The 27,253-nt window shown below is 39.5% G+C and overlaps 1 protein-coding gene across 1 annotated transcript; it reads left to right on the top strand.

Annotated features, from left to right (window-relative positions):
• The first annotated feature begins 12,491 nt into the window (after positions 1-12,491).
• Positions 12,492-16,247, top strand: LOC121977710 (ent-kaur-16-ene synthase, chloroplastic-like). Its single transcript, XM_042530152.1, has 12 exons — positions 12,492-12,556; positions 12,733-12,785; positions 12,874-13,159; positions 13,233-13,413; positions 14,066-14,163; positions 14,239-14,453; positions 14,545-14,657; positions 14,739-14,837; positions 14,921-15,136; positions 15,212-15,353; positions 15,427-15,672; positions 15,777-16,247. The coding sequence occupies exons 1-12, from the start codon at positions 12,505-12,507 to the stop codon at positions 16,122-16,124; spliced, it is 2,049 nt and encodes a 682-aa protein (XP_042386086.1). The 5' UTR covers positions 12,492-12,504; the 3' UTR covers positions 16,125-16,247.
• The last annotated feature ends 11,006 nt before the right edge of the window (positions 16,248-27,253 follow it).

The following is a 27,253-nucleotide window of genomic DNA, read 5'->3' as shown; positions in this document are numbered from 1 at the left end:
CAAGACGCAACCGACAAGCGCGCTACGAGACGCTATTCACCCCCCTCTAGCGGACACATCGGTCCCAACAAGGTTTTCTCCTCCTCACCTGGTTAGGGTTGGCGGCGGCTAGGGTTGGTGGCATACGGAGGACAGCGATGGATGAGGCCATAATAGTTAGAAATTTATTTTCATATTTATTGCCTTTATATGCTGTTTTGTGTGTTGTGATGTGTGTGCTGTGTTGTGCGTGTTGTGATGTGTGTGCATGTTAAAATTCCTCAATTTAAATAACTAAGTAGGAGAGAGATTATTTAAATAAATTCCACAATATCCATTACTGGTTTGTAAGTGATGCATTCAAACTTGCGCGTTGGCTTTAAGTGTCTTCCTCCATATCGGATGAGTTTGTTTGCGGATCACTAGATCAAACTTCCTCTATAGATGATTATAGGAAATTATTTAGGTACGTGTGATCTTCTCCATTTCAAGGGGCACAATCCTAATTAATGGACTAAGTATCAAGTAATGGTATATACTTAGGCGCATTTAATAGTATCCTCCTCATCGGAGTCACTGCTATTATTTGTGTGACCGAAGATGAACCAACTATTAATTTTATTTGTCATAAAGTTAGGTTGACAATATAATAAAATTAATGGGTAAAACCTCTTCTTACAAATGTTTGAATTAGTATACGTCCACACTATCGTGACATACGAAATTCACGGTGTTTTGAGGTGTTGGTGAATTTAAATTATATTGTTTGAGGAATCAATATTATTTTAAATTCTAAAAGTTTTGACCAAATACTTTATTTTGTGATTCTCAGAATTTCAAAATGGTTTTCAATCCTCTTGCAGTTATTTTAAAAGAAAACAAAATTACTGGTCCAAATTATATTTATTGGAAACAAAACTTGGACATTGTCTTAACTGCTGAAGAATACAAGTTCATACTTCTTGAGATCTGTCCTAGCGTGCCTGATAAGGATTATAGTGAAGAGGAGATAGAGAGACATAGGAAATGGAACAAGGCAGAATAGATGGCGCGGTGTTATATTTTGGCTTCTATGTCAAATATGCTGCAACATTAGCATCAAACCCTACCCACTGCCTATGACGTGATGCTCAATCTCAAGGAACTCTTCGAACACCAGAATCGGGCTGCCAGGCAGGAGAACAATAAAGGTGTATCTTATTCATTAGTTGTTGAAACATGTTTAGTTGTGTTATCTACCGGTACCTGGTGTGTAGATACGGGAGCCACTGATCATGTCTGCAATTCATTGCAGGGTTCCAGGAAACCCGACGACTACATAAAGGGGAAACCACTATCTACATGGGCAATGCTACGAGAGTGGCGGTTGTTGCAGTGGAAGATGTTTATTTATCTTTTGATAGGAATAAAAATTTGATTCTGAGAAATTGTCTTTACGTACCATGTTTTAGAAAGGACTTGGTTTTAGTTTCTAAATTATTTATGGATGGATATTCTGTTTCTTTTGATGATAAAGTGGTTGTCAAGAAAAATAAGATGGTTATCTGTTCTGGTAAGTTGGTTAACAATTTGTACACTCTTAATCCAATAACTCTCACGATGCAACAAATGAAAATTAATAATACATCTTCTAATTCTAATAAGAGAAAGCAACATTTGAAAATGAACCAAACATATCTTTGCCATCTAAGGCTAGATCATATTAATTTGAGTAGGATTCAAAAGTTAATAGCCGATGGACCTTTGGGTTCATTGGTGGTGGAAAACTTTCCAACCTACGAATCTTGCTTGGAAGGAAAAATGACCAAGAGACATTTTAAGGCATAAGGGTATATAGCCAAAGAAGTGTTGGAATTGGTTCATTCTGATTTGTGTGGGTCTATGACTATCCAAGCAAGAGGTGGTTTCAAATATTTTATCTCTTTTATAGACGACTATTCGAGATATGGGTGCATTTACTTGATGCGCCGCAAGTCTGAGTGCTTTGATAAATTCAAAGAGTACAAGGCTGATGTGGAGAAACGTCATGGTAAAAGTATTAAGACACTACGGTCTGATCATGGTGGAGAGTACCTCTTAGGAGAGTTTAGAAATTACTTATCAGAGGTCGGGATTCAATCCCAATTATTTGCACCTGATACACCCCAACAGAATTGTGTGGCGAAATGAAGGAATAGAACTCTTATGGAAATGGTTAGATCAATGATGAGTTATTCAAAATTACCAAATTTGTTTTGGAGATATGCTCTGGAAACGGCGGCGTACATTCTGAACTTGGTACCTTCTAAGTCAGTACCCTATACGCCCATAGAATTGTGGAACGGGCGTAAGCCTAGTTTGAAACACATTCAGATTTGGGGTAGTCCATCACATGTGTTGAAGAGAGACGCTGATAAGTTGGAATAACGTACAGAAGTTCGCTTGTTCGTGTGATATCCTAGAGGAACGAAAGGTGGGTTTTTTTATAGTCCTAAAGATTAGAAGGTCATTATTAGCACCAATGCCCGATTTTTAGAAGTGGACTATGTAATGAACCACAAGCCCATGAGTAAAATTGTTCTTGAGGAAATAAGAGAGGACGCTTCTACTTTAGTACCAACGGTACAAAATAAGATACCACAAGTAACTGCAACACGTGTCACAAATGATGCGCAATTATAGGTAGTGCCTCGTCATAGTGGGAGGGTTGTTAAACAACCTGAAAGATTCATGTTTTTGGGAGTGTCTTCAGACTTGATCCTTGGTAAACATGAAGTTGATCCCTGGACATATGATGAAGCACTCCATATAAAGATGCAGCATCTTGGCAAAGTGTAATAAATTCTGAAATAGAATCTATGTATTCTAATCAAGTCTGGGAGCTTTGTAGAACCACCAAATGATATAAAAGTCATTGGATGTAAATGAGTCTACAAAAGGAAAAGAGGGACAGACGGGAAGGTGAAAACTTTTAAATCAAGGCTTGTTGCGAAGGGAATCGATTATGAGGAAACCTTTTCACCGGTAGTCATGCTTAAGTCTATCCAGATTCTTTTATCTATTGCTGCTCATATGGATTATGAGGTTTGACTAATGGATATCAAGACAGCTTTCCTTAACGGAAGTCTTGAAGAAAATATCCATATGAAGGAACCAGAGTGATTCATTGCGAAGCGCAAAGAGCATCTTGTATGTAATCTCAATCGGTCCATTTATGGACTGAAGCAAGCTTCAAGATCTTAGAGCATCTGGTTTGATGAAGTGATCAATCTTATGGATTCATTCAGTGTCCGGATGAGTCTTGTGTATACAAGAAAAGTGACGAAAATGTGGTGATATTTATTATACTATACGTAGATGACATTTTACTCATTGGCAACAATGTCAAAATGCTGTCAAACGTAAGGGTATGGTTGTCTAAGCAGTTTGATATGAAGGACCACTACAACAAAAACCCTCATAGACATCGATTTTCCACCGGTGTCTATTACATTTTCGACCAATGTCTATGAAGGCGATGTAAAAGGTCTGTCATTTTAGACATCGAGTTAAAACCGGTGTAGTATCACTTAACGTCACCGATTTTCGAATCGGTTATTAACCGGTGTAGTATCACTTAACGACACCGTTTCATCAACGGTGTAAAACCGATGTAATATTATATGGTAATAACACCAGTTTTGGCAACGGTATATGACCGATGTAATATTAGTTAATGACACCGATTTTGCAGCGGTGGAAAACCGATGTAATATCAGTATTTTTTACCAACACAAATTTGATTTCCGAAACAGTGAAAACCGACAGTAACCAAGAAAATACACAAATATTCACAAATTACACAAATATTCTTCATTCAACAATATCCATAAAATACATAAATATTCACAAATTACATAAATATTCTTCTTACAACAGTATTCATAAAATACACAAACATTCTTTTTACATCAAAAGCTAATAGATATTAGAATCAAGGTAGAACATTCTTTTAACAACACATCAAGGTAGAACATCGTGAGTCAAAAATCAAGCTGAGGCTACATTAAATTATGAGAATCAGAATCTCTTCAACTTGCTATACTGCTTCATTCTTCTTGCGCCTTTCATTTACCTAATCTCACCACTTTTCACCTTCAAATGCTTAGTTTTCTGAGTTAAAATATCTACTGTTCTTATCTGTCAAACAAAAGTATCATTTGGTCTACTTAACTACAACAAAGAACAAAAACAGAAGAATAATACATGCTGCATAAGTCCTAGAACATCACCATCAGAACAATGCTGAACAAATCATCAAGAATATTATTCTTTCCGCAAGTTCTCACAAAATTGTGTATAATTGATCTAAATAGTTAGCAAATGCAATTTTGTGATTTCTTTTTCAGAAAGATATATAAAGGAAGCCCTTGAGCCTCCATCCCCCAATAACTTATAATTGTTGTAAGACATTGACATTGTTGTAATACAATTTCAAAGTGTGTTGTATCCCAAAGGTTCAACTAACTGGGGCTCTGACAATATTAATCTTAACTCACCAATTAGATTATATTGCTACTAATACCATAGTTATCCTTCACACACCTTTTACTTAAATCACAACTTAAAGGCCTAGATAACCAAATAAAAGGATTGAACACAGAGTTAAGAAAAAATGACCTCGGTTTGTTGCGAGCATTAGCGAGTTGCAGGGCAGCAGTGTTTGTGGCAATTACTCCGATTGCATCATCAACGAGAGATGCTAGCTAAGGATGCAATTGCAAAGCAAATTAGTACTGAATGCATTGAAATATAGAAGAGGATAAGTAATTAGATTTAGGATACCTGGCTAGGAGTGGTAATGAAGAGGATATGTGTGTCATATCCGACCACTTCCTCTACATCCTCCCTCACTTTCTCATGTGGGATGACAAAGAGAGGCTTCACACCCCTGTTTCCACAAGCTAATAAGATGTATCTAATATGAAATCAATTCTTGAAGATTTGATATCCATAAGAATAGGACACAGAATTCTAAATTCACTTTCCAAGAGTAAGTATTCTTCTGCAGACCATCAAGAACAAGTACTATATGAATTAGACAGTGAACTAAATTTTCTATGCAAAGCAAGGATACATTACCACCATCACAAAGGGAACTATAAGATTATATTATCTTGGCTTCTTTATTCATGAGCTGAAAATCACCCATCTTTTGTGTACTGATCTAGTAGTTAAAGTATGCACATGAGTTAACATCTAGTAAAGTGTCATTCATGTCTAGATTATAGATTCTACATGATGGCAGTAGTGTCATCCATGTATACTTTGTTCTTGACTGTTTCTTCCACTTGACTGAACTTATTGTAGATAGCATGGCTTCACTCTATAAACTTGTATCTCTACAAAGGAGTTCTGCATACCTCAAACCTTTTACTATTTCAACCCAAACTTGGATCGGCAACAAGCTATCACTGTCCCCCTTGGATCTCATTGAAGCCACAGAATCTGCTTCAATGCCATGAATGACAACAAATCCCCCCCTTTCGAACTCCGACTTTGCTGTATTTTTCTTCCACATAGGCCCTGAGCTTCTTTGAGATGGGCACTCTGAGAGGAGCGGAACACTGTCATACATGAATAGCATGCCACGATCCTCCTCCCAAGCATGAGTCTTACCGACCAGAGTATCAACAAGAGTTGCAGCAACAAAGAATTTAATTATTATACATGGAAAGAGAGACTTTAAAATGCTTTATCACTTTATCAGTCCAATGCAAAGTTAGCTGTGGTGTAGATAATTCAGAATTATTAGCGCCACTCAGCTAACAGAACAATCTAAAAAAAACCATAAATTAGCATTCAAATGGCATACATGCTAACATAAACTTTTAGGCTCAGGGTTGAACAGTTTCAAATTGATCCTCGTGTTAATATGACAAGTTAGCCTTCTGATAATTAACACCTTTTCTCCTAGTTTCTCTGTATCCAGACGACAAAAGGACTAATTTGGATTCCATTTGAAGGGAAGAAAAAATCCCTTAACTTGGCTATAATACACATTTTGTAATCAAAAGTTACCCATCAGCTACACTCACACAATTATAGAATTTACTACTACCTTGTTTCAAGGCAAGTCATGAGAATCGTCAGATAAGACACATAAACGTAAAAAATAATCAACAAGTCACAAGCAGCCACTGTAAAGTGTCCAAGTACCAAGTGTATGTTAAATATGTAAAAGGGAGACAAAAAAGAAAATCATCATAATTACTCAAAAAGCAAACCTATTTCACCAGGTGGATCGGATACATTCCTTACCTCATGGCTACATGCCATTATTTTACCTAAAATTAAATCTATCAAGGTTGTGCAAATCATACCTGGAATCTTGTTAACCAAATATGCGAGCTTTTTCTGCACGTTTGAGATTTAAATGTGCACCTCTACTTGAGTTATATCTGTTGTCATCTTGAATGGAAATTATGTACGATAGAGATTAAATTCTGTTAATTTCAAGCATTTTTCCAAGGGAATGAATAGTGCATGACAAACTTACATACTCCATGGACAAATTGAAGTTCACCGACTAGAGTGTATAATGAAATGCATAAAGCAGTATATGTAAAATTTACAACTCATGTTGATTGCAACTGCTTTCTTACAAAAATTCTTGTAAAAAAGGGTAGTATGGTTCTTTCTTTCACATGACTTACTCAAAGTTGGGGAACAAAAATATTCTGAAATGGAAAAAAATGGTTCAATATATAACCAATAACAAAATTCCCCATCATAGACATACTTGCATAAAATAAAGGGTTAATTAATAAATCTATTACAACCTATGGAATTCCATATCAATGAAAACATTAAAAAGAGTTAATTAATAAATGATTTGTGAAGTTGGCAAGGAAGGCAAAGTCACCATTGAGGTAATACGCCAGCAGGGAGTCAAGCTAAAACTACTAAATGAAGTCCCTGAATTATACTAAATGACAAAAAGAACATTGAAAAAACTACTAGGGTTATCTATTTCTCTCTTCTTTTTTTTTTTTGTTTTGTTAGCAAGATTTAGTTCAAAGTAAGACCGACGGAGTCTGTAATTCTCATACTACTAAAGACATCGTTCCACTTGTTCACAAGAACATTGAATCAATGAAGTCCAGCTGGATTCTTTTTAGTTTCTCTATCAAGCAAGGATAAAATAAGCCCTTTTAAATTCTCCCTGCAACCTTTGCTACTTGGAAAGTCTCTCTGACTCATGGAATAAAGTAAATCGATTGTAAACGCAGAAACTACACAGTGGCATTACCTCGAACGCTGAACGGACAACCTTCTTGGTGTGCTGAAACAGAGAGAGATTCCCTCTACAAGAGTGTATGTGCTGGAACTGGTCAATGCCAAGCTTGCAAGTGACCCAGCCGAACTGGATGTAGACGAAATAAGAGTAGGGGAGGTCGACCTTGATGTAGCTGACGCCATACCAGATGAGATAACTCCGGATCTGGACACCCTCGAGGTTGGAGACGGAGTCGTAGCCGAGGAAGCCAGACACGCGCGGGGCGTAGTAGACGACGTACTCGAAGTCGACGTAGCACTCTCCGTAGAGATCGATGACGAAGTATCAGCAAGCTGCGCAAAAGAAACATTGACTTTGTCAGGATGAGGAAGCTCAGGGAGGGTGTGAGAGAGAGATCAACGGCAAGAGGTTTCTAGATAGCAACGCAATTGCGAAGGAGGAAGGAAGAAGAGAGAAAGGAGGAGGAGGAGGGAGGAGGACATGGCGATCGGGAAGGAGAAACCCGACGGATTTGGGAAGGCAAGAAGGAGAGCTAAGTCTTTGGCTGCGGAATATAAAAACAAGTGTTGTGGAAAAAAAAACATACCAAAATGCGAAGAAGGCTTCCTCTTCTCACCCAAAGGGAGGAGTTGGAGGAGATGCAGTGTGATTGGACGGAGAAACAAGGGCGTCGTGTCTTGATCCTGATCGGGAGAGGAAGGGGCGTCGATCTAGGAAGGGGAAGAGGGAGATGAGGCTGAGAGAGATGGTCGAAGGTTTAGGTTTAGGTTTAGGCTGAGAGATGGTCGGAGGAAGGGGCGCGATATAGGTGTAGGTTTGGAGGGAACTTTGTGAAGTGTTGCAAATTTTGGCTAGTGGGAAAATTAAAATATTTTATTTTGGTTCATTAACACCGGATTTTAAAAACCGCTGTTAAAATCGGTATCTATTAATGAAAAAAAGGCGCTCATAGACATCGCCTAAAAAATCGATGTCTATGAGCAAAAATTTACGCTCATAGACACCGGTTTTTGGAAAACTCGGTGTAAAATACTCAAAGACATTAGTTTTTCCTTAAAACTGTTGTTGTTCCACCGATGTCTATGAGGGTTTTTCTTGTAGTGGACTTGGGAGAATATAAACATATTCTTGGGATCAAAGTAATAAGGGATCGCAAGAAAAGGATGTTGTGCTTATCCCAAGCTTCATACATCGATACTATCCTAGCTCGTTTTAGCATGCAAAACTCCAAGAAAGGTTTTCTACCATTTCAGTATGGAGTACCTTTATCTAAAGAGATGTCTCCTAAGACACCAAAGGAGATATAGGAGATGAAGGCAGTTCCTTATACTTCCGCTGTAGGAAGCCTAATGTATGCAATGCTATGTATGAGATCGGATATTTGTTTTGTCGTGGGCATGGTTAGCAGATATCAAAGTAACCCAGGACCGGGACATTGGGCTACCGTAAAGCATATATTAAAGTACTTGAGAAGGACTAGAGATTAGTTGCTGGTTTACCAGGTAGATGATTTGCTCCTTGTGGGTTACACAGATTCTGACTTCCAATCAGATAGGGACAATAGTAAGTCAACCTCAGGGTATGTGTTTACTTTGGGAGGTGGAGCCATAACATAGAGGAGTGTTAAGCAGAAATACGTTTCAGAGTCCACCATGGAAGTTGAGTATGTAGCAACCTCTGAGGCAGCCAAAGAAGCTGTATGGCTCAGAAACTTCTTGATGGACTTAGATGTGATTCCTGATTTGTCCAAAATTATCATAATTTATTGTGATAATAGTGGTGAAATAGCAAACTCGAAGGAACCAGGAGCCCATAAGGCAAGTAAACACATCGAGCGCAAGTACCACCTGATATGAGACATCGTAAAGCGAGGAGAAGTTATTGTCGCCAAGATTACATCAGCAGATAACCTGGCAGATCCTTTCACTAAGGCCCTTCCGGCGAGAACTTTTGATGGGCATGTTGAGGGGATGGGAATCAAATGTATGGCAGCGTATATGGCAGCATAGTCTTTTAGTATAAGTGGGAGATTGCTGGGATGTATACTATAAGCCTAGCTTTGTATGAACATCTGTTTTTGAGATATTTTGAAATGAGAATCACTTTGGTCAAATGTCTGTATTTTATATTTATATATGTCGATGCAGTTGTCCATTTAATTTATATTGTAGATAACATGGTGTGTGGTGCCACACAGAAGATCATGTTATCGGTTCCTTATAAATTATAAATAGTAGCTCACAACCAAGATGGATAGGGACAAACCATTGGAACGGTTGTAGTGTAATTTGGTATTAGTTTGTTTTGACTATAAAATTACACTATTACACTATGTGTGTATTAAGCAGGATCATTTGAGGTTGTTCGATTTATATTGACTGCATAAAAGAACAGGACCTCTATTATTATGGATGTGCGTACTCTTAATCCCGATATAATAACAAACACATATACTTAGTATTTATTTCTGTAACTTATCAATGAGTGAGATTTATTCGTTAAATCAATAGGTCCGATAAGATGGAAGATATTATCATTTATATGGTGTATTGTTGATTATAAAAGGAAATTGTGTCCAATTTATTTTGGTTGATGATGCCCCCTTGAGGAGCTCATAAGGATTATCATGTAAACCCTACAGGTGGACTTAGTCCGACATGATAATAAAGTTGAGTGGTACTACTCTTAGAGTCAGATGTTAATTAAGTGAGTTGTCAGTAACTCATTTAATTAACGGGCATACGATATCTTAAACACAGAGAGATTAACACACTCATGATAAGTAGGAGCTCATATTATAATATGGGATTGATGCGGTAGTTCAATAATAACCCTTTAGTGGTACGAGTTATTATTGATGAACTTGAGTTGGGTGTTCGGGTCGAACACAGGAAGCTCAAGTCCATCAGGAGGCCAAAATCAATTCCTCCTCTCGGTCCATGTTGTAGCCTCTATAAAGCCTCGCATCCACCCATCCATAACCAGGTTTGGTTTAACTTGATTTGATTTAACTTAACTTGGTTTGGTTTAACAAAGTTTGTTTAGATTTTTTCTAAACAAAATTTTGTTAATTTTTCCTTCCTTGTAACCAATGGCAAGTCTATAAAAAGGAGTAGAATGTGGCCCCTAAAACCTAACTTTCTTATTCTCCACAATCTCTTCTCTTCTTGTGGTTGCCACCCCCTCTCCTCCTCCTAGGGCCGACGGCACAAACCTATTCTCCTCCCCCCTTTCCCTCTCCTCCTCCTTGCTTAGGGTCGGCACCCTTATCCCCTCCTCCTTGGTGGCCGGCGCCCCCCTTCTCCCTTGGTGGTCGGCGCCCCTTCCCATCCACTTGTGGACGGTGGCTTGAAGAAAGGGAAGAAGAGCAAGAAAAGCAAGAAGAGGAAGAAGAAGAGAAGGAAGAAGATTAGAAGGTGCCTCATCCTAGCAACTCTTTTGTGGCCAGTGGTTTTGGAAGAGAAGAAAAGAGGGTGGTGTTGCCTTGGTACGTCCTAGAAAAGGAGAGGAATATGGCAGAAGATCAAGAGGTTTTTAGCTACGAAGAAATGTACAACTAGTTCTTTAATTCCGCTGCGTAATTGGTTTTGTTTTCTTCGTGTCGATTTTGGATATCGATTTTAAATACCAACACAAGAGGCCAGCGATCTTGTGCTTCGATCAAGGTGCGCTTTGATCAATCAAGAACTTACTTGGTTGATCAAACACATGTCTGATCGAGCATGTGGGTTGCTAGGAAAAGTTTTGTGCTTGTACAAATTTTTGTACAGGGGATTTACACAGAATAGAATTTCCAACGCCAATAGTACATCCCTTTTATATCAAAGGAGGGAGCTACTCTTGAGCTAGGGTAGACTCTAGCTAGAGATGATAGACGGGCTAATACATAACAGAGTGGGTTGGCCTATTGTGGGTCAGATATTTGGCGGGGCAGGGTGGATCAATCCATCATCTTGGCGGATTAGGAAATCCTTAACACAACTCAATCCAAGATGAGTTGTAGGTTTGGAGGGCCAACCCAAGGGCCTATCAAAAATTTAAAAAAAAAAATAAAAAAAATCATATCTTCAACATTTTACTTCAGAAATATTTTATCAATCAAATGTATTAAAAAAATATGTATGTTAAATATAAATAGAGACAAACGAGTATTCATGTTTAGTGTAAAGTGTCGTTTTTTTTAAAAAAAATTATAATAAAGAAAAATAATAAATTGACATGAAATTTGGCTTACATGTGGCTTTCAACCAGTAGGCTAACCCAAGCCTATCGCGGGCTAACCCATACGAGTCACGGGCTTGGACGGGTCGGCTTACGATAGGATTGGGTTGATAAAATTCAAAACCAATCCGTTTATATTATTTGGCAGGGTAGGTCAATCCGATGGACTCAACCAAAATTGACGACTCTAGCTCTAACCTCACCTATTTCTTGAGTTTTCTAATTATACCTTTTTCTATATCCGTAGGATCGGCATAAAAAATCATTATGATAAAGAATCTATTTTTTTTTTAAGTTTCCCAACTATAAACATAGGCAAATCTGTTATTCCTTAAGTTCCCAGATAGTCCGCGCTAGGTTGTCAATCGTCAATCTAGATAGTTTAAAATCCGGATTAGGCCCTTGCATCGAGTAGTCCTAGTGAGCCTGTGGAGCTATCAACCCCTTGAAAGAAAGATATGCATATAGTTGATTACTATATTTATACTTTAATTATTTTTTATTAAAATAAAATATATTTTAAAATATTTGAAAACTTAGGTACATGTTGAAAAACTATTAAAAAGATATTACACCCTAATTATTTTTCCTAAATTACTTTTCTTATTTGCCCTAACCAAATGTTAAAAAATTTTAATCAACTATTTTTTGACCAAGACTATTATACAAGTATTGAACCGTTTAAATAAAAAAAAATTATTTTGAAAGAAAAAAAAAAGTTAGAATGAGACATTCTTTTAATATTTTTTTAAAAAATAAATTTTGTCGAACATTAATCTCAGCTCTAACATCCATCTCAATCCATCACCATCCTAAAACTATTCAATTGACTTCCTAGAAAACACGTAAACATGTGGATTGATAATTTCTGTCATAAAACATGTAAAACATGTGGAATTACAATTTCTGTCATAACTATTGCTTGTAAATTAATGCACTATTGTCTATGGAGAGACTATTCTTTGGAAATGCTAACTATTTATTATCATTCGCTGATGCATGTTTCTTCTCCTTTCAACTTAAGGTGTGCAGATACAGATTCTCCAATGAGTCCATCATTGCAGATCATGCATTCTGTCATAGCTGTTGCTCCTAAAGGTAGTAAGTTCAATGTTCTGTATGCAAGGCTTACTTACAACCTATTTTTCGTATTCTTCTTCTTCATTCTTGCTCCTTATACACTGCAAACATCTATCGTAAATAGAAAATCAGTGAAAATCTTTTCTAATAAAATTCTCTCATATAATCCCTTGTATTCCTGCTAATTGGTGCAGCACTTACTGATCTAGGATGCAAGATGCATAGAAGTGGCAACAAAATATATATGGTGAAGTGGCAATTTTGTTCATATTTATCGTCGAAATATGATGGTAATCTTTGTTGTATGTTTCAAATAAGTTTCAAATTTATTGTAGTGTCAGGGCGGATCAATTGAAAGAATCAGTAGACAATTCCAGAAGGTCCAACTTTCAGCTTCATCTTATGACACTGCATGGGTAGCTATGGTTCCTTCTCCAACTTCTCCTAACCATCCATGCTTTCCACAATTCCTTGATTGGATAATAAAGCATCAACATTCTGATGGATCATGGAGACTTAATCATTTCCAATCCTTTCTTATTAAAGACTACTTGTCTTCGACATTAGCTTGTATAATTGCCCTGGAACGCTGGAAAGTTGGTCAGGAACAAGTCAGGAAGGGTATGTGATAACATACAGTGTTATAGCATTTGAGTGATCTGTGTTAAAATGATTAGTCATGTTGTTATTGCAGGTCTCAACTTTATTAGGAGTAATTTTTCGTCCATTTTGGACGAGCGCTTGCAGTCACCAATTGGCTTCGATATTGTATTTCCAAGCATGCTTAAATATGCCATCGACATTGGTTTAGATGTTCCTATAGAACATCATGAGATAGATAACATGCTTCGCCGGCAAAATACAGAACTACACAGGTTGGAAATGTTTTGACCAAGTTGTAATTTAGAGAAGAAGCTATTCCTATTTTCTGTTCATGGGTTGCATTAATTGCATCACATATGATGGCAGATAAAAAACAATTTGATTACCAGGTGTTTAAGTGAGCATGCTAAGAATGTTATATACACGTTTTTTCCTTTGATGCAGATGATGTAGACTATGCGTTTGTCATCTAAATATACCTTCTTTCCGTCAGTTCAAATGTAGAACTTTGCTTTGTGCATCTTCGAATTTGATGATTTACTTTGCATCAAGGACATGTTCACTGTGAAGTTATCCATCTAACATTATACTTAGTCTAATGGTTCAGGTCAAAGGATCCAGTGATCATAACACATTAATACAGCATCATAACCATTGTTTTTGAATCCTGGCTTTGTTGCCTAAGAACAAAACTCTCTTCTTCATTTCTTAATGTTCTTTGAGATTTGGTAACTTCCTATTGAAAAACCACTGTTTAATTCTTTCAAATAATTATGATATTTTAAACAAAGTTGGGAATAGCTGAGCACTTCAGACATGAGATAACGAGCATCTTGGATAAAACATATAGGTGCACTGCTAAATATTTAATTCTTTTCAAATAATTGTGATATTTTAAACAAAGTTTCCTTCTAACATATGCAGAAACTGGTTGCTCGAGGAGGAAGAAATCCATTCAGATGTAGCCACATGTGCCATGGCTTTTCGTCTTCTTCGATTGAATGGATACGATGTATCTTCAGGTGATTGTTATGTCAATATTGAATCAAATGTATGATACCTATTGCTGACTGTGATGTTGGTTTGATTTGGTGTAGATTGCTTAAGTCGGCTCGTAGATGAGGACTATTTTAACAATGCATTGCAAGGATATAAGGATGTGAACACTGTATTGGAATTGTACAAGACATCACAAATCAAAATATTTCCCAACGAGCAAGGTTTAGACAAATTAGCATCCTGGTCAAGAATGTTTCTGAAAGAAGTATTAAGCACCAACCGAAATCTCGGACACCAGATTGATTTAAAAGAGGTAAATAGTCGATCGCCTTTTGATGATAAAAAGTTGTTACTTGCAAAGGAAAACCATGTCTGAACAAACACAAATTTGGAGTTTTGCTCAGGTTGATTACGCTCTAAAGTTTCCAATTTGGTCCAATGTGGAACGTTTAGAGCATAAAAGTACCATTGAGAACTTCACTCATGGCAACTCACATGCTCTCAAAACTTCATGCGAGTAAGATTTGAATATAGTGTGTGGCAAAAATGATATCTTCAGCTTTCTGCTAATGATTTTTTTTCCCTAACCTGTAAATAGGCGTTATAGCATAAAGGATAGTGATCTAGTGAGATTGGCATTGGATTCCTTCCGAACTTCTCAGCGAACATATCAAGAAGAACTCCAAATTCTCGACAAGTATTTCCACCGTTCTTTTGTGCATATGACTCCTCTTTTTCTTTTTTTTTTCATTCAGTGTTCATATTTCTTGGATTTGACAGTTGGGTGCAAGATAGCAAACTAGATCAACTGGAATTTGCCAGGCAAAAGCAGACTTTTTGCTATTTTTCCGCTGCTGCAATACTTTTCTCTCCTGGAATGAGCGATGCTCGCATATCATATGCCAAAAGCAGTGTCCTTGCCACTGTGGTCGATGACTTCTTTGACAACGGGGAATCTGTAGAGGAGCTTCAAGATCTTATTTCATTGGTGGAGAAGTCTGTGCCGTTTCCTGTTATTTGATCTTCTTTAAAAGGTTCACAAGCTAAATTTCTTTTCGCTATCGATAATAGGTGGGATGCAAATTGGGAAAAGGAGACGCATTCTGAACAAGTTAACATCATTTTTTCTGCTCTGTTCCACACAATCAATGAGCTTGGGACCAAGGCATCAATATTGCAGAAGCGAGCTATCACCCACCATTTAGTTGAGGCAGTAAGATCTGAAGACTTCAAGTTTTTCTTTTCTTTACTTTAATGAAGATTGTGACAGATGGCCGTATGGTTAGTGGCTTAGATTGATGAATTGCATGATGAAAGAGGCAGAGTGCCGGATAACCAAGGAAGTTCCTTCGCTGGATGAGTACATGAAGAATGGGTTCGTCTCCTTTGCCCTCGAACCAGTTATTCTCCCAGCACTCTATTTCCTTGTTCCGGAACTTCCTGAAGGTGCCTTCAGAAATACAGAATACGAGAATTTGTTCCGATTAGTGAGCATATGTGGGCGTCTGCTCAACGACGTGCAAGGCTTCCAAGTAAGAGAAACAAACTGTCCTTAAAAACCAGTAGACCATATCGTCTGTTAATTTCATAAGAACCTAAGAAACAAATTGTTCTTTCCTCTTTTTGTTTTCCGCAGAGAGAATGTGAAGAAGGGAAGGTGAATGCCGTATCACTACGCGTTCTCCACAGTGCCGGTTCGACGTCCGAAGAAGAAGCAAAGCAGCAGATACAAGGGGAAATAGAGTCCGCCAGGACCGAGCTCTTGAGAATGGTGGTGCAACAAGAGGGGAGCGTCGTTCCCAGGCCTTGCAAGGATCTCTTCTGGAAGACGTGCAAAATACTGCACCTCTTCTACATGAACAACGACGGGTTTACCTCGCCGAAAGAGATGGTGAGGACGGTCGACGCAGTCATTCATGAACCCATAAAAACCAAGCTGAAATCACCGTGGCTAAGAAGCCTATTTATTCATATTAATATATAAAAATATTATAATAAATATAATGATGATAAAAAATATGTCAGGTCATCTTAGTCATTATAGGAAAAATGTGGTTGTAATTACAATTAAGACGATAAACAAGTGAACCTGAGTTATATTTTATGATATTTAAATTTGTTTCATAACTTAATTAAATCGAGTCTAAAATAAATTAAACTTTTAATATTTGAGTCGGTAAACAAGTTTTATGATATTCAAATCTGATTTATTTTTTTATAAGTTTGAGTCTGATTTAAATTTATTTTAAATATGATTTATTTAAATATTATCAAATTCTGGTTCTCCCGACAATTTTTGCTAACCACTGTCGCTTTTTGCAAAAATGATCGCATTTGACCGGCAAAAATCGAATGGACTTGCTATCAATCGCTTATGTGCCTAAAGTAGGGAACATATTGTCATATTCGATTGAATCAATTGTTGGGCTTGAAAAACGAGCACAGAAATTTTTTGAGTCCGTTAGGCACTCGACTAATACCATCAATCGACTACCAAATAGACTAGTCAACTATTAGGCATGGATCAAGAACAGAAAGTTTTTAGTTGAATTGGAGTGCTTGATTGATTTCCATTTGTTGACTGTTGGTAGAGAAGGTTTTTTAACTAATTAGTGTATTTGACTATTTCATTAGTCTATTGCTAATATAGATCCATCAGTTAATCGTGCATAGTAGGTTTTCACGGTTCTCGAGGTAAAGTTGAGAGATTATTATATGATAGAATTTTTTTTATAAAAGATAAATATATATATAAACAGAACGAAAGGGATATACATTAACCGCTCATGATTTTCGCTCCTAAGAAAACTAGGGCCGCTAAAAGATATAGCACTGCACCAAAGGGATTGACAATGTACACATTAAGCATTAGATTGGGTATGTAAACACCAACCTTCATCACAGCCTCATATGATCTCAGGTACATGCACTATCTTACGAACACACTGACATACATCACTGCCACTAACGAATGTCACTGTCATCGCTTTGCTTGTGTCCTCCTTGCCTCTTCACCTCCGCAAGCTAAGTCCTACCAACTCCACGCCGGAGATACAAAAATTGAACTGGCAGCCCCTTAAGTGGTTATTGGTGATGAAGAGGTTAGCAATCCCTTGCCCAACGTAGTCCCGAACCACACCACACATGAAATCAATGAAGCTCCGGCCCCTCTCCAGAGCTCTGGCCACCAGTAAGCAGTACCCTCACCCAACCAATGAGTATCGTGGCATCTCCTGGCCTTCACCCTTCCGTGTCTTCTTTCACCCAACTGAACAGCCAGCAGTCATGACTCCATCAGCAGCTCAAACCATTTGATCTAGCCCAGAATAGGCGTAGACGACACTGTGCATCCTCCACAATTGGCAGCCTTCGTCCGAAACAACAACCATCTTCAGCAAACACTAAGCATGGAAGAAATGTCACTACACCATCTGAAATTAGCTCTTTCCATTCTGATCAGACATCACGGCGAAGCACCAGCAAGTGCCCATGCTCTGGCCACCCCGCTAGCCCCTCCGTGCGAGAACAAGTCTCACCGGCCAAGGCAAGGGGCTGACTCTATGTTAAACAGAGAAGAGTCTAGCTCAGTGGCGTGTGAACCAACAGTCCTCCATGAAGCCCAAATGCCTCTGAATCGATCCAACTCCCTCACTAATCCATTAAAACCTACAGTGAAACAGTGGTTTGACGCGCACAGTAGACACCTCTGGCTGAATCGATCACGCCGCATGTGCCAATCGATTGAGAAAATAGTGAATAGCAAAAATGACGCGCATAGTGCTCGCGAATCGCCAAATCGATCCAAGATTCTCACCAGTCAATTACGCCATGTGTAATTGATCAGTGAGCCGATCAACTCCCACCTTCATGAATCTCGAATCGTAGCAGCACCCATCTCTCTTCTTGCTCGTTGCTGACAGCCTCCCTTCCCTCTCCTCTGCACTGTTCACCATGCAGGATCGTCTACCAATCGGTTGCTTTGCCTTCCCTCTCCATGTGAGCTCTCATGACTAGTGGGAGGCTGTGAGCGTATTATGGGGTAGAGCTTGTTACAACGGGTAGGGATCGATTTTCGACAAAGTCAAATGAATAACCCTCTCCTATAGTAGTTAACTATAGTTTCTCCATTTATCTCTTTATAGATAGCCATGAGACCAATAGTGTGGGACCGTTAGGGTGACAAATTCGACCTTTTTAATATAATAGTAGATTTTCAAGTAGATTGATGCATTTGACTTGATCCCGTCCGAAAGTGGAAAAGATGGTTAGCTAGGGATGTGGCTCTACGATTGACTTGATGAAGACTTTACGAGGTCCTGCAAGACAAGAAGTGTTGTGCCGAGCTGAGAAGGGGTTTCCAGCGTTGTCCCTCCAATGCTCAAGTCAATCCTTGATACGGTGGAGAATAGTGGAAAAGTTGTAGAAATGAGCATGTTGAATAGTAAAGTAACGCATACCTCCGCATGTGGATAAAAACTCCTTTTTATAGTGTCATTATAGCATATATGCACGCATCTCAAAGTGCATGTACATTTTTCAAAGCATTCTAGGAAAAGATAAGTCAAAAAGTATCCTTGACATATTTTCTTAAACGAGAACACAAATCTGTGATATGACAGACTGAAAGCTTCTAAAGTGTGATTTATCTGCTAAATATGCTCTATTGTCAGTGGCACAAACCTCCAAAAGAGCACAAGGAGATAAGCAGGTGGATCCCCCTTAGGCCGACCAAGAGCCACTCGGCGGGCACAGAGGCTGCTCGGCGGGGACGTCTCAACTTAGTCGCATCGAACAGAGCCACTTCCCTTCACTCGGGTTTCTTGTTACTGAAGGGATGCCTTTCACTCGACCGACCATGACATCCGATCAAGATGGTGGTCAGGGGATTCATTATTTGTCTCTTAGCCCCAATCACAGGTTTTCCGCTTACGGCCGTCCAGACGACCCCATCTGTCCGGACGACCCTGCTCGTTTTGCCAACTATGCCCGATTTGTGGACCTGGGCTTTTAACTATCTTGAATTTGACCTCCACATCGGCCTCTCTTCACTGGTTTAGCCTATCTTTGGTGGGGTGCCTCTTTATCACCGTATCACAAGTCTTCCCTTTAAGTTTAGTCAAAGAAGGTGGTAAGTCTAACTGACTAGACAATTAATATGCTCTGCAACTCCTCTTCCTAATCTGGTGTTCTATGGTTTAGAGTCGTCGCTCGACTGTGACATTCATTGTTCCTGCTATTTGTCAAGAAGTTACTTTTTTCCCGATCGGACGTACTAGAGATTAGAGCCGTCGCTCGGCTATTTATATTCCGAAGTTGTTGCGGGTCGAATCTAACACGAACAACACTTAGCCATTTTTTAACTTCTTTCTAATCTCTCCTCCGAGCGACTGCCCTCACTTAGTGTCTTTTAATTGCCACTAATGTCATCATAATTTCTTAAAAACTGTTCAAATCCTCTACCATTAATGTAAAACACGTCAACCACGCCTTTTAATCATATATTCTCATTCCTCATTAATGTTGCCTGTAGTCGAAAGCCACATGTCGTTTTTTCCTGCTGCCGCATGTGTGATGTGGCAGGTGACTGTTTGGATCTGATGCGATGACCACCTTTTTGAATTCAGTAGCCAAGATTAAACCTCATTTTCCTAAACACTTAATCGGATGGCTCAGGGCAGCGCCCCCAGAGTTTTTAAACCCTCCGTTTCTTCCTTTGCTCACTATATTGCCTTCGTCTTCTTCTCATTCATCTCCTTGCTCTCTATTCTTTACTTATCACTGGTGATCCTTCCCGAGTATGCTTCTTCTCTTTTCTGCCTTGCAATCCTCGATTTCTATCTCTTGTTCTATAGTGTGCTCTCCTTCCTGTCCCCGGAATGTGGTACACCTTCATCGCATCTGATTTCGAGGGTGACAAGGTTGATCAAATGAAGATGACCTACCATATTCCCGATGATTATAGAATCACAATCCCTTCTGCCTATGCTCGCCCTCATATGCCTCCGGATGACTTTTTCCTTTCTTCAAAGACCAATTTTACATCAGTATGTGATTTTCTATCTATCCCTTTTCTGAGATCCATAGGTACTTCCATATTCCCTTACACCAGTTGATCCCTAACTCCTTTAGATTACAGTGTGGGGTTGTTATACTATTTTGTCATACGGAATTCCTCTTTTGCCCTACATTTTTACTACTTTTATTATCCAAAATTGTCCAAGCCGGACACCTTTCTTTTCCAGGCTCGAGTGGATGCTGTCTACTTTGACAAGATGTCTACCTCTAATTGTTGGAACACGTTGGCCAACTAGAAGGGGGGTTGAATAGCCTGCCCAAATAAAAACAAAACTACCCTTCTCGGACATTAATTAAAGACAGAATTAAAAAAGGTAGAGACACAAGAATTTTTACTTGGTTACAACCGGGGAGGTTGTTAATCCAAGGAATGAGCCGCACTAGTATCTCCTTCAGGCGGAGAAGCCTCTTACAGCAAAGATGAACAAAAAATAGAAGTTAAACTAAGAATGGAAGCGCACAAGTGTTGGTTTGCTAATTGCTTGAATGAATGAAAAGCTTCTAGACCAAGACTGTATTTATAGCCTTGGTCGGGATGCCTGGAGGGTTCTAGGCGCCTGGGAAGGGGATAAAACTTTATCCCTTTTGCATAGATCACGTTTGACCATGATCTAGATGAAATCTGGGTTCGAGCGCCCGGACTAAGAAAGTCAACAATGTTGACGTTTTCGGTCCGGACCCTCTGCTCTGGTTTAGCTCACCTCGGTTCGGGTCTTCCGCTCCGACTCCGCTTGCTTGGATGATCTCGGCCATCCGAAATAGGGCTCACCCGAACCCAACTTCCGGTCTTCTCGAGCGTGCTTCCGCTCCGGCTTCTCGTCCTTCGAAATTGTCGTGTGCTTCATTCTCGTCCGGCAGCGTACTCATCCGCAGCAGTTCGTCTTTCGAACGCACCGAGCCCGTCGGCTCTCTCCCATACTGACCTTCTCGCTAACTGCGTCTCTTGCTCCCCGAGCAATCTTTCGCTCTGGCTTCTCGTCCCTCGAAAACATCGCACACTTCCTTCTCGTTCGTCGGTGTATTCTTCCGCAGCGCCTCGTCCCTCAAACGCAGCGAGCCCGTCGGCTCTCTCCCGTGCTGTCCTTCTTGCTAGCTGCGTCTTTTTCTCGACCCCCTGTGCTCCTAAGCTCCTACACACTTAAACACAAAGTTAAAACACCACAGGACCTAACTTAACTTTTTGATCACATCAAAACAACCTTGAGGTTCCAACACTAATAAGAGCTAGAAGGACCATTATTTCAACATTCAACTTCCCGACTGGCAAATGGAGCTATCCAAATCCCCCGCATTGGAAAAGTATCGCTGGGAGCCAACCTACCTCTAGGCTACCGCGTAGTTGGCCGGTCAGAAATATCACATCCATAAATTATTACAGGAAGGCGTTCTATATATGTTTAGGCTGAGTCTCATCCAAACTTGGCTATCCGATTTCTTATGTAAGCTATTTCTATATCTGTCATTTTTTATTCTAACTTATTTCTTTTTCTTTTTTTACAACTCAAGTCATGTTTAAGTCGTTGATGAGCAACACGCATAAGCCAACTAATACCGAGATCAATGCAAAGGAGGTGCCCAAGCTGGAAAGTCATGGGTGCTTACCGGTCGGCACATCGAAGGAGCAGACCGAAGAAGTAAGCCAAGCGGCGGGAAGCGATGTCGCAACTACCATAGGCGAGCTTCCACCTGCCCGACCCTCCGTGGTCCCAGTAGTCGTTCCTTCTAAGTTGGAGACATTCAGCGAGCCTATGATCCATCACCAACACTGGAAGAGGCTCCGAACGGAGGCTTCCTCCCGCTTGGAGGCCTCTATTCCGTAACCTTTTATAGCTATGTCAGCTCCTCGACTTCCATCCGAGCGGGGTGAGAGCTCTTTATCCACTATCCATGAGAGAATGGTCGACCTGCCAACACTGCCATCTTCTGATCAGCCCCCTTCCTTGTCCAAACTTCTAGTCGGGATGATGACAATGCACCAATTTCCTATTTGATGCCGCCACTGGTCGACCTAGCGGCCCCTACTTCAGTTATCCATTCCTCCCCTATGTCCAAGGGCAATGCTACTTTGGAGCCTTCAAATCTGAGCGGGCATAGGCATATTACGACCATTATCAAACTGCCAACTGATGACTGGAGTCATTCGGACGACGTCGAGTCGTACTCCCCCGAACATCAGATAAGGATACAAGGTCCCCTAACCCATACTTGGGCAGATGCTAGGGCTAGGGCGGTGACTATCCTACCCAGGGAGCCTACTGATAGTTTTAGTTAGAAATCTACTAGGGTAAACTTATTTGAAATTCTCATTTATTTTTCCTGGTCAATCTTAACTGACTTCTTTTACTTGCAGTTTTGGATTGAAAGCTTGGCTATGTGTCAAAGGCTGGCATTCCTCGAACATGAAAACAAGCAACAGCAAACTCCGATCGGGGAGTCAAGTGCCTTGCAGGCCATGGTCAATAGGCTTACTACTCAAGTGACTCAGCTAAAAGAAGACTTGGAGAAGACCTCTGAATAGCTATTAGGGTCTGAGTAGGCACTGACGGTTGAAAAGAACAAGAATCATGATCAGGCTCTCCAGCTCGACCGATTGACCAAACATGCTCATAATTTCGATGCCAAGATCAACTCTGTGAACACTAGTTGCCCGGGTCTTGGCCAAGAAACTTCATGAGGCAAACACAGCTTTGGCAACAGAGCAAGTTATCCGAATGGCTGAATAGATGGGCAGCGAGCTCCAAATCGAGGAGTACCAACAAATAAGAGCTGGAAAGGACATCGAGTTGCAATCACTGAAGGCTGAGTTGCAGGCGTCCAAGGCCCAACTTATCAAGTTACAAGAAGACAAGCCCGCCCGATTGGAGACCTTCAGAGTTGAGTATCTCCAATCAGAGGGCTTTAATCAAATGATTACCGATAAGTCCTTTCGCCTGTTTGACTATGGCATCAATGGGATACTTCAGCAACTAAAGGAGAGCAGCTATCTCTCCACTGAGGTCTCGAACAAGAATATCCAGAGGGAGAAGATTGTAGATTCTATCCCTGACATGTGACCACCGATCTGGCTTAGCTTTATATTGTATTTATCATCAACCTTTTGTGGTAACTCAATAGCTTTTGTAAAAAATTTCTAAGTCTAAGTCGATGTGCATCCGTTCAGCATTTTTAGAGTTCTCATTCCCTTTAACCTTTATGTTCCTTCCTCCAAACGTAATGTAAGTGCACTGTAGAGCGTGAGAGATGGGCCCGCCCGAAACTTGGCCGAACAACTCAAGAATCTGGATGCGTGAGAGTTCAGCTCACTTATAATTCGCTCAAACGGGTCGAGAGACTTTGACACTTAGGCGTGAAAGCTTTGCTTGCTTATAACTTGGTCGGATGACACAAGAGTCTGGAGGCGTGAGAGCTCAACTCACTTAAAACTTGTCTAAATGGGTCGAGAGTCTTTGACACTTTAGTGTGTGGCTTTGCTTGATTATAACTTGGTTGAACGATGCAAGAGTCTGGAGGTGTGAGAGCTCAACTCACTTATAACTCGTCTGAACGGGTCGAGAGTCTTTGACACTTATGTTGGGACCTTGACATCGCCAGAGGAGGGGTGAATAGCGTCTTACCCAAAACGTCGCTTCTATAATGTTTAGTGCACAAAGCAGAATACAAAAACAAACACTAACCAAAGAAAGTAAACCTAACACGTTGATTTAATGTGATTCAGAGATAGACCTCCTACTCCACGGCTGTCCGTAAGATGGACGATCCCGATCCGTCAGTGGATGATTCCTCGAAGAACTTCTGGCTAGCTCGCGTAGCTCCTTGTGGGTGGAGAAACCTCGCCACAACCTAGTACAAGCACGCTAGATGACTTTGGCAGTTGGAGACTTTAATTAGGGTTAACCACCACTAATTTCGTCAACCTTGGCCAAGCTCCCTGAGCTCTATTAAATAGAGCTCAGGAGGAAACACCTAGTTGTGTTTCCCGCCACCAGTCGACTGGTACAACCACTAGTCAACTGGTCATAAGTGAAATTTGACCCTTACAAGCCAACGGTCGGCTACCAGTCGACTGATGAAAACACCAGTCGACTGCTACAGTAATGCTACAGTGCTGCTACAGTGCATAATGAAATTTTAACCTAAGTACAATCTCTCGTGCACTCGTCCTTGCCTGCACAACCTAGACCTAGCCTTCTAGCCTCCTCCATCAACGTTGCGCCCCTCGATTGCCTCCCCATCCTTCACGCTTGCCTTCTGGAGCTTCCATTAGCTTTGTCATCATTGTCGGGTCTTTACTGCCAAGAGCCACGCTCCGAGACTTCATCCTTTGCCAAGTCACACTTGGACTCATTGCCAAGACTACATACTTGGACTTACACAGCCAAGACTCACCCTTGGACTTTCCTCTTTTGCCAAGATCACCCTTGGACTTTTCTTGTTGTACATGTATTCTGCACACTCACAATGTATATCAAATACAACAATAAACCTAACTTAAATCTTTGCCCAAATATCAAAACCTAGGGTACCCAGATTGCTCCAACAATCTCTTCCTTTTTAATGTTTGTAAAGATTATGAATTATTTTTATAATCATATTGTTGGTATGGGTGTGTGAGCACATCAGGATTATTGATCCAGACCATCCAGAAAAATTACCAAGAATACTACGGTGGAGGTGGTCTAACTATCATGTTAACACAGTCAAAAAAATGATAGACCGTGTAACTACAGATAAAATTTTAGTAGATTTAATTCCGGCAGAATCAGAGTTGGATTTACTACCAAACCGGGCTCAGCCAACTGAGTCTCTTGAGTTGGTTGCCCAAAGATCTTTACAGCAAGCCGAAGAAGGTCTACTGCAGTGTGACGATATGGTAGATTGTATTTTGTGTAAGGAAAAGGGAGAAAAAATTGAAAGTTTAAAGCAAGAATTACATAAAGCTACTAAGAGTTTGGAGGAAGCTAATAAAAACCTAGCAACGGTGATAGAAGAAAAGGATAGTCTAGTAGCAGCAAAGGATATTGTGATTGCTGATATGTAATCTATGCTTAAAGAAAAGGATCAACAAATAAGTGAACTGCATAAGGAACGAGATACGAGTGGCACCAAGACTGGCACTATAAATTCTGATGTGGATAACAGAATTTTAAATGTAAAAGACAAAATCATCGCCGATACCGAAAATAAGATTAAAGAGCTCCAACAAGTCATAAAAAGCAAGGTATCAGGGGAGCCAAGAGCATCAGAAGGCATAGACCCTAATCTGCCTAGACTTGCAACTAATTTTCGGGTAGGCCTCAAAAGAAAGAGAACTCAGAGAAGTTTGATATCCGAATGTACAAAAAAAAGGCAAACAGCTTGTTGTTACTGTCGAACCAGATGCTCCTGCACCATCAAAGACCGAAGATACAAGTTCATCACAAATAGAATAGAAATGTCATGAACTTAACAAGGTCAAAATCAAAATATTGAAGGTACGGTCAAGAGTAGGTAAGTTGTTATTTTATAATCCTTAATGACATAGTAGTATTTTAATTATCTCAGCAAGCAAAGACATTTTTTAAAAAGAGTAAAGATGATATGATAGCCGATGCATTGTTGAAGCTCAGTCAGTTAAAGTAACGTAGTTGTTAGCCTAAATACTTAAACCACATGTCAACGAAGGATTATTATTGGAGTTTAATAATATTTATTATACTTTTAATTTATTAAATATCATTGACTGTATCCTTATGTGTAGGGAGACGGTGCAACCAATATAGACAAATGATAATTTCTCTTTAGATATGCAATCTTTTTTGACAATATTTGATTGGACGCAATACACCAATGGGGATTGCATAAATATTTATTAGAATATTCTTGCTAATGAAGCCAAAAACTCTAACTCACCGTACCACCCATCCATATTTTGTGGGGTTGGATTCCGAGTATGTCCCTTATCTCATTGTAAATTGTTTATAATATCTATTGGATGCAGTCACCTAAATAGCTCTATTATTTGCATAGGACTTGTTTGGAATGATGCACGTGAATGCATTGAAACAAACTGCAAAAACTGATAAGGACAAGGGCATTAGATATATTTTCTGTCCTCTAAATAACCAAGATGATCATTGGCATCTAATGGTCATGGACCTGGAGGAAGGTCAAATAATTCATTATAACTCTCTTGGCACCACAGAAAATTACACTGATGTTTTTAATCAAACTGTAAGTAACAAATTCCTTATATCCAATAATCATTGTTTATGTATTAATTACTATAGTTTGATAGTTGTAGGTATTGTTTTTTAAGGAGCTAAACTGGTCATACTATCACATATTGCATAAAGGTTTAGCACCTTTCTCCGGGAGAGAGTATAAAGTGATTCAAGTTAATGGCCCCACACAAAGCAAATCGTAAGTATTTGTGTATGTTCCATAATAATTGGATTTGGCTTTTTTATGATGGATTGTGCTTTTGTTTTGTAGGTTGGATTGTGCTTTTTTTATAATGCGCTATGCAGAGAGTTTGATGTTCTAAAGATCTGCAGACTTTGTATAAGCTGATATGAGAGTTTATAGATTTAGACTTGGACATAAAATCATGTCTGACAAAAACTTTAAACTATAGATACTGAATAATTGTAATATACTATTCTTGTGTTTGTGTAAATTAAAATTATGGTGAATCAATTTATTTTATTTTAATTTCTTTTTTTGATAAGGAGCATGGTAGCACATTTTGAGTTTATAGAAAGGGGGAGATAGTATCAATTTTTAAGAAAGGATACCATACCAAGCTGACGTTGGGTCTGATATGCTCTCTTATCAGGCTCACGTTGGGCCTGATATGCTCTCATATCAGGCCCACGTTGGGTCTGATATTCTCTCATATCAGGGTCACGTTGGGCTTGACATTCAAGCATATCAGGCTCAACGGTGCCTGATTTTTTTTTCCCATCACTTGCCACCACACCTATGGAGCTTTAAACCTTGATTTGCTAGCACCGATGGAGTCCTTGGAATTCCATAATCCCACTCCAACTGAAATGGGTA

The sequence above is a fragment of the Zingiber officinale genome, chromosome 4B, assembly GCF_018446385.1.
Source record: "Zingiber officinale cultivar Zhangliang chromosome 4B, Zo_v1.1, whole genome shotgun sequence".
NCBI classification, from domain to species: Eukaryota; Viridiplantae; Streptophyta; class Magnoliopsida; order Zingiberales; family Zingiberaceae; genus Zingiber; species Zingiber officinale.
Note: the sequence above shows the minus strand (reverse complement) of the source record. Positions and strands in the feature narration are given on the sequence as shown.

Bases quoted from the DNA above. Each gene is read 5' to 3' on its own strand.
- LOC121977710 (XM_042530152.1), top strand. From the start codon at position 12,505: ATGAGTCCATCATTGCAGATCATGCATTCTGTCATAGCTGTTGCTCCT. The intron at 12,786-12,873 runs GTGAAGTGGCAA...AATTTATTGTAG, and splicing joins GTGGCAACAAAATATATATG to TGTCAGGGCGGATCAATTGA. The intron at 15,354-15,426 runs GTAAGATCTGAA...CCGTATGGTTAG, and splicing joins CCCACCATTTAGTTGAGGCA to TGGCTTAGATTGATGAATTG.